Here is an 8,565-nt window from a genome sequence, read left to right as displayed (position 1 = left end):
AGAAATAGAAAAAAAAATCTTAAAATTTGTATGGAACCACAAAAGACCCTAAATAGCCAAAGGTATCTGAGCAAAAAGAACAAAACTGGAGGCATTATACGACCAGACTTCAAAACATACTACAAAGCTGTAGTTACCAAAACTGCATGGTACTGGCATAAAAACAGACACACAGACTAATGGAACAGAATAGAGAACCCAGAAATTAATCCATGTATGTACAGCCAACTGATTTTTGATGAAGGTGCCAGGAACACTCACTGGGGAAAGGACAGACTCTTCAATAAATGATGCTGAGAAAACTGGATATCAATATGCAGAGAAATAAAACTAGAGCCCTACCTTTCACACTATAGAAAAATCAACTCAAAATGGATCAAAGACCTGAATGTAAGACCCAAAACTATGAAACGACTAGAAGAAAACATAGGGGAAACACTTCAGGACATTGGTCTGGGAAACAGGTTAGGAATAAGACTTCAAAAGCACAGGCAACAAAAGAAAAACAAATGGGACTAAACCAAACTAAAAACATTCTGAACAGCAAAGGAAACAATCAACAGAGTGAAAAGACAACCTACAGAATGGGAGAAATTATTTGCAAACTATTAATCCAACAGTGAATTAATATCCAAAATATGCAAGAAATTTAAACTTCTCAGTAAAAACAACAAAAAATCTGATTTAAAAACAGGCAAATGATCTGAACGGATTTTTCTCCAAAGAAGTCATACAAATGACCAACAAATATATGAAAAAATGTCCGGCATCACTAATCATTGGGGAAATGCAAATCAAAAGCACAATGAGGTATCATCTCACCCTAGTTAAGATGGCTATTATCAAAAAGACAAAAAATAACTAATGCTGGGGAGGATGCTGAGAAAAGGGAACTCATACACTGTTGGTGGGAATGTAAACTAGTACAGACACTATGGAGAACAGTATAGAGGTCCCTCAAAAAACCACAAACAGAACTATCATGTGACCACTACTGGGCATTTATCCAAAGGAAAGGAAATCAGTATGTTGAAGTGACATCTGCACCTCTATGTTTATTGCAGCACTAATCACAATAGCCAAGATACAGAATCAACTTCAGTGTTCAACAACAGATGAATGGATAAAGAAAATGTGGTATATATACACAAGAGACATTTTATTCAGACATAAAAATGAATGAAATCCTGCCTTTTGTGACCACATTGATGGAACTTGAAAGACATTATGTTAAGTGAAATAAGCCAGGAACAGAAGTTTAACCACATGTCCCCACTCGTGTGGAAGCTAGAAAATGTTGATCTTATAGAGGTTAAAAGTAGAACGGAGGATACTAGGGGGTGGGAAGGGTAGGGATAAAGGAGGGATAGGGGAGATTTGTTAAAGGATACAAAATCACAGCTAGATAGGAGGAGTAAGTTTGACTGTTCTACACTATTATAGGATGACAATTGTTAACAATAATACATTTTATAGTTTTGAATAGCTAGGAGGAGGATATTGAATATTCCCAACACAAAGAGGTGATAAATGTCTGAGATGATGAATATGCTAATTACTATGATCTGATTACTATATGTTCATTACATGAATCGCAGCATCACTATGTACCCCATAAATATGTACAATTGATATGTGTCAATTAAATAATAATAAACTAAAAGAAAAATGCCAGAGAATTATTTTTTAAAGCACCAGTCCTAAGGAATCAAAAGGAGAATGTATGTGGAACTTGTTGTCACTGCCTTTTCAAACACAGTGCTAAAAGTTTCCAATGATGAAAATCTTTTGTTCAATCAAGAGCAGCAAGATTATTAATTCAATCATGGCAATAATTTCCACTAAAATAAGAGGCTTTGATGACTTTCAAACTACAAAACAGTAGATATCTCAGGATGACAAGAGTGAACAGAGAGCAGTTGTCCTGACACTGAGGAGACACATGAAAAAGGAACAGGCTACCTCTGGCCGCTGCCTGGCACGTGGTGCTCTCTGCGCACTGCAGGTTCTTCAGCAGCTGCATTGACTTTCCAGCCATTATGATCTGCTTCAGGACAGGTTTGAGGAAGGACACCATGGTGTGCTGTCTGCTGGAGGGCCCCTGATCACTGCCAGAACTCGCACTAGCGTTATCACTCATTTTTTCTTCATTTTCTGTCTTTTCCGATACACTATATAATGTGTAAGTTGCATACCAGAAGTCTCTATGATTTACCGGAACATTTTTGTTTCTAAAGAGAGTCAAAAGAATTTTAAACTTTAACTTCTCTTCCTAAAAAACAATACTATACCTATTCTAGCTAAGGTATGCTGTCCAGACATTCCAAAATGAATGCAATCTTTGGGCAAAATGGAGCAGTTTTAATCTGGACTCAGTTTAGCACAGAAAAGCAGATAAATACTCTGAATAATATAGGTAAAATTTAAGTACAGTTTCCTAAATTGGAATTAAACAAAATAAGACTAATTTGGTCCTCTTTAAAAGTAGAATAAAATTTACCCATTTACCATCTCTTGTGAAAATAATTTGCAGACATCTCTACCTTTTTTTCCCTAGAAAGACTCTTCACTAGACAGCTTCCAACAATGAAATTATGGTCACTCATCACCTTAGAAGAATAGTCAGAATCCCGTTTTCACAAAAATTTTCAAGTGAGATTGATGAAACAGGACATAGTGACAGACATGAGACTTAGCTGAAGGAAGGCCAGTTCATTTACATATGAGCCCTGTGTAAACAGTGTTACCCTTCCAGAACACTAAGGACTTAAAGTTATCCTTCCTGATGAGTTCAACAGATAGCTATCAATAGAAACCATACATTCAAACAGATTGCATAACTTAAAACTGAGTTAAAAGAGTACAAGTAGTCCTATATTGCAGTTTATATGATTCTATTCAGAAAAATCAATTAACTGAAGGGAAATCATCATAAATGGATTGACATTTTCCTTAATTGTTTTATTAAATATTATACTGATAGTAAAAAAATTCTGAGAAATAACTATATTAGAGGCATACATTTGACATTTTCATGGCTTTTAATGTATTGATAATTTACAATGGGAATAACTGAAGCCATCTGATATCACCTAAATTCATTTTATGTGAAGCAGTGTGCATTTTAGCACACCAGTCAGCCATAAATCATCCAAAAATATAATTTGCTAAAGAAAAGCTATGAACTGACATAAAACTTGGACAAAGATATTTTTAATTGGCTGGTACTGATATCTATAAAAATGACACAGAACTTGCCTATGGTGACAATACAGCTCTGTCATTCAAACTGTGCTTTCTCAGTACTACCTGAAATTAACGAAAGCACTTGATTTTCATGCAGGAGCAAATTAGCAAAACCAGCACCCTGTGTGCCCTGTGTTCCTGGCTGCAACCTCTGCCTCACCTCTGGATGATGAACTCCCTGGCGCCGTCCCACAGGTGCCCGTGCACAATCCACTCGTCCACTGTCTGCAGGTAGGGCCGTACTGTCTCCACCCAGAGAGAGAACAGGAGGGAGACCTGAGGTCCAGAGTGCACACAAGTTAACTCTCAGAGCGACCTGATCACTAGGTAAAATGAGGTTCAAACAGTACTGAAATGCCTTTTAAAAAGTAATCAGATTTCTCTGTTTTTTGGACACAAAGTAAGAAACTAAAATTCCAAAAACATACACTATAAAATCCTTATGAAAAACTCACCTAAATATGGGATGACCATATTGTTTTAGTCCATACAGGGACCCTCTTGAGAGTGAGCATTACACAGGGAAGCAGGTTAACCTGGGACAGCCCAGGCAAACAGATATGGTTTCCTGATCTAAAAAGTACTACCAGCACAGTATCTACTACAACTGAGATTACTTCACTCTCCTACAGTTCTCAAAAAGGGACAAAAATGGCAGCACTGAGAGAAATCAACCTCCTTTCTATTGAACTGCAATACCAAACCACGAGAAGATAAAGTTACACCAACAAACTAGAAAGTATCCGAAAATATGCACCCAAACAAGCCTGCAGCTTTCTAGATTATAGTCTCTAGATTTGTATTTTTAAAAAATTGTGGTAAAAAAGTATAACGTAAGATTTACCATCTCAACCATTTTTAAGTTTTAAGTTCAGTGGTTTTAAGTACATTCACACTGTTGTGACAGATCTCCAGAACTTTTTGATGTTGTAAAACTGGAACTCTGTACCCAATAAACAACTCCCCATTCCTGGCCCTGGTAACCACCATTCCACTTTCTGTTTCTACGAATGTGGCTACTTTAGGGAACTCATATAACAGATTTGTGTTCTCATATGGAAAATGGTTATTGCAAATGTCTCTATAAATCAGCTAGGTATTTGTCACAGCTTGCTTCTTTGTTCTTGCCTCATCCTTCTGTTGATCTTGGCAATTAGAGCTGAAAAGCCAGTTTCCTGTAGCCCTGAATTTGGAAGCTAATTTTAAAACTCTGAACAACTGTCTGACAAACCATGATGTAAGCGTCATTTAACAAACAACTGTGTCTGGCTGGAAGCATTGGCTCACGCCTGTAATCCTAGCACTCTGGGAGGCCAAGGCGGAAGGATTGCTCGAGCTCAGAAGTTTGAGATCAGCCTGAACAAGAGCAAGACCCCATCTCTACTAAAAATAGAAAGAAATTATCTGGACAACTAAAAATATATAGAAAAAATTAGCTGGGCATGGTGGCGCATGCTTGCAGTCCCAGCTACTTGGGAGGCTGAGGCAGAAGGATTGCTTAAGCCCAGGAGTTTCAGGTTGTTGTGAGCTAGGCTGACGCCATGGCACTCTAGCCCGGACAACAGAGCAAGACTCTGTCATCAAATAAAACAAACAACTGTGGTGGCTATCCACCACTCCTTTGCTGTGCGGGATGGAGTGACACACTTTAGACCAGGAAGAGGTCCCACATACGGTTTGCTCAGAGGCTTCTCCAACACTGTCGTATTCAAGGATGGCCTTGTACAGGGTGTTGAGCAGGTGAGATGCTCGGACAACATTCCGAGTGTCAGGTGGAACTTCTGCTACTCCAGTACTAAATACTTTGTGCAGAACTTTGAGCTGAGCCAACCGAGATGACAACTTATCCACCACTATTGCAAGAGTTATTGTAGTATCTGCAAATATCAATAAATGAAAGTCAACAGCAAGGAAAAGTATCAGCATGCAGTATGTGACATAAATGCTAAGCTACTTATTAGGCGTATGGAAAGGCATGACAAAATGGAGGATGGTAGGTTTTAATCTCACATCGCAAGGAACTAATTCCCCTAAGGAAGAAAGGACTGCAAGTTAGGGAGAAAAAGACAACTCAGCAGAAAAATAATGTATAAAGGAACTGACAGTTCACAGAAAAGGAGAGACAAGTGATTCTTAGACATACAGAGAGTCATTCAACCTTACTTATAATAAAAGAATGAAAATTAAAATTATACCAGGTAAAACAAAAACACCCACAATGGGAGGCTGTGGTGACAACGAAGGGCTACACAAGCAAGTTCCTGTGGGGTGATGGCACAGGTCAGTATCCTGAACATGGAAGCAGTTATGCAGATCTATACACATGACAAAACAGCACAGAACTATGCACAAAGATATCACTCCTCCCCCTGTCACCCACTAGAATCAAGTACCTGCACACTGGTGAAACCCATGTCAGGTCTGCAGTCTGGCTAATGTGCTGTGCCAGTGTCAGCTTCCCACTCTTGACCATGTACTAGAATTACATAAGGTTTCCCCACTGAAGGAAGTAAGGTGATGGGAACATGGGACCTTTCTACACTATTTTTTTGTGGTAAATGAAAATAAAAGTTAAGGGGGAAAAAAAACTGTACTGGGTTACCATTTTATACCTGTCACATTGGTGAAGACCGAAGTTTGATCACACACTGTTGGCAAGAGTGTGAGCAAACAGGTATTCATATACACTGCTGGCAAGAGTATAAATTTATTTTCCCATTCCTCCATGGAAAGCAATGTGGCAAAACCTAGCAAAATCACACATGCCATTACATATCACTGGACCCAGGAATTCCATTTTTAAGAACTTACCCTATAGATAACTTGCTCCATGTGTATGATTATGGATATGTCTAAGTGGTTATCATTGCAGCCCTACTGGTAACAGCAAACGATTGGAAACAACTTAAATGTCCATCAAGGAGGTCCGGGCTATTATACAATCATATGGTGAAACACTCAATTTGTAAAAAGGAAAAAGGAGGCTCTTTACATAGTTGTACAGTACAATCCCCAAACTTTAAATTAGAAAACAACTTAAAGAGTAGTGTAACGACTATGGGTTTGTGTACATGCATATGCCTCACTTGTGTACATCTAAACTACTTCTGGAAGGATGTATAAGACACTGAGGACCTGGTTGTCTCTGGGGACGGGAAATGACTGGCTCGGGAGCTAGAGCAGGAAGAATTATTTTCACTCTAAATCCTTCTATAGTTTTTTGATTTTTAAAGAGGTGAATGGCTTAAAAATATAAATTTTAAACTTTAAAAATAAATGCACTCATGAGAATTACTTACGTGTTATGCAACTTTCAAACCTTATATCAATGAATAACCTAAATGGCATTCAAATTATGAACTATTCAAACTAAACAGGACTTCAAACAAACAAAAAAATGAATTGTGTGTTTCATGAGTAAAAGTGAAGAATATTTAAATACCATTATTGATGATGCACTTCTCAATTTCTGTAAGTTCCTCTTTGAAACTAATGAAATATTTGTATAGGGCCCACATGAAAGCCTGGTAGGTTCTAAAAGGAGCTTCGGTCGACTTCTTAGGAACAGAACCACTTCCGGGTGGCAAGCTTTCGGAGCTGTGTCCCATGACTTCATCGATGAACTCCTGAAGTCGAAACACAACCTGGCCATATGCTGCTATTTGTTCATTTGTGTTCTCATATGGAAAATGGTTATTGCAAATGTCTCTATAAATCAGCTAGGTATTTGTCACAGCTTGCTTCTTTGTTCTTGCCTCATCCTTCTGTTGATCTTGGCAATTAGAGCTGAAAAGCCAGTTTCCTGTAGCCCTGAATTTGGAAGCTAATTTTAAAACTCTGAACAACTGTCTGACAAACCATGATGTAAGCGTCATTTAACAAACAACTGTGTCTGGCTGGAAGCAGTGGCTCACGCCTGTAATCCTAGCACTCTGGGAGGCCAAGGCGGAAGGATTGCTCGAGCTCAGAAGTTTGAGATCAGCCTGAACAAGAGCAAGACCCCATCTCTACTAAAAATAGAAAGAAATTATCTGGACAACTAAAAATATATAGAAAAAATTAGCTGGGCATGGTGGCGCATGCTTGCAGTCCCAGCTACTTGGGAGGCTGAGGCAGAAGGATTGCTTAAGCCCAGGAGTTTGAGGTTGCTGTGAGCTAGGCTGACGCCACGGCGCTCACTCTAGTCCGGGCAACAAAGCGAGACTCTGTCTCAAACAAAAAAAAAAAAAAAACAAACAATCAAAACACAGATTAAAATTAAATACTATAATTTCATTATTTTCACTAATAATTAAATAATTAAATACTGTTCAATTAGAATTGTTAAAAAAAACTAACAAGTTTAAATTTCAGGGAAGTACTTGATTTAAATCACAAATCAAAGCCAAATGTTTAAACATCAAAGTTTCTTCTATCATTACATTAAAACAAAAATGTAGCTTCTTACCAGACAGTAGCTAAATTGGAGTGCAAATGTAAACTATGAGGAAATCGTGAGGGCCTAGCCGTCCAGTATTGATGAACTACATGCTGTTCTAGCCAGCTTTGGTCATCTGGTTCATCTGCTAGAAATAAATGTAATAAATTTTAGTTATAATAGTTAACAAAAAAAAAAATACTGGGTCAAATCTGCCACAATATCTGGACTTATGAATCCAGTCAAATATACACCTGAAAATGGTTCTTCAGCTATAACAGCTATTTGACATTATTTACATATATGTATGATCACTTATTTAAAATACACATACAAAATTGAATTAAATGTCATTGGTTAGAAAGTAAAAAAAAAAAAACCTCTCCATTTTAAAATATACATGATATAGTTGAACAGTTCAATAACCATTAAGGAAGTTGAAATGTTAACTAAAGACCTTCCCGACCACCCCTAAAGCCTCAGGACTAGCGCTGAATGTTCAAGGATTAAACTCATGAGTGGATAAAGACAATGCGGTATATATATATATACCATGGAATACTACTCAGCCATAAAAGGAATGAAACAATGTCGTTTACAGCAACTTAGAGGGAACCAGAGACCATTATCCTAAGTTAAATATCTCAGGAACGGAAAACCAAACATCATATGTTCTCACTAGTAAGTAGGAGCTAAATGGGTACACATGGGCACAAAGCAACATAAAAGGACATGAGAAACAAAGAAAGGGGGAAGGTGGGAGGAGGGTGGGGGCTAAAAACTTACCTTTTGGGTACAATGAACACTATTCTGGTGACGGACACATCAAAAGCCCTAAACATTATACAAGGTATCCATCCAACAAAAATACTTATACCCCACAATTAATATTTTGAAATAAA

General features: G+C 37.8%; 1 protein-coding gene across 1 annotated transcript in view; it reads right to left on the bottom strand.

Annotated features, from left to right (window-relative positions):
• TUBGCP5 (tubulin, gamma complex associated protein 5) overlaps window positions 1-8,565 on the bottom strand; it is a 37,923-nt gene that overhangs the window by 15,305 nt on the left and 14,053 nt on the right. Inside the window, exons 6-10 of the mRNA XM_012647967.1 lie at window positions 7,693-7,811; window positions 6,689-6,923; window positions 4,921-5,123; window positions 3,407-3,522; window positions 1,963-2,231 (exon numbers count right to left, since the gene is read on the bottom strand). Coding sequence (XP_012503421.1) covers window positions 1,963-2,231; window positions 3,407-3,522; window positions 4,921-5,123; window positions 6,689-6,923; window positions 7,693-7,811 — 942 coding nt within the window. The remainder of the gene's footprint in view (window positions 1-1,962; window positions 2,232-3,406; window positions 3,523-4,920; window positions 5,124-6,688; window positions 6,924-7,692; window positions 7,812-8,565) is intronic.

The sequence above is a fragment of the Propithecus coquereli genome, unplaced genomic scaffold, assembly GCF_000956105.1.
Source record: "Propithecus coquereli isolate 6110/MARCELLA unplaced genomic scaffold, Pcoq_1.0 Scaffold28, whole genome shotgun sequence".
In the NCBI taxonomy this organism is placed as follows: Eukaryota; Metazoa; Chordata; class Mammalia; order Primates; family Indriidae; genus Propithecus; species Propithecus coquereli.
Note: the sequence above shows the minus strand (reverse complement) of the source record. Positions and strands in the feature narration are given on the sequence as shown.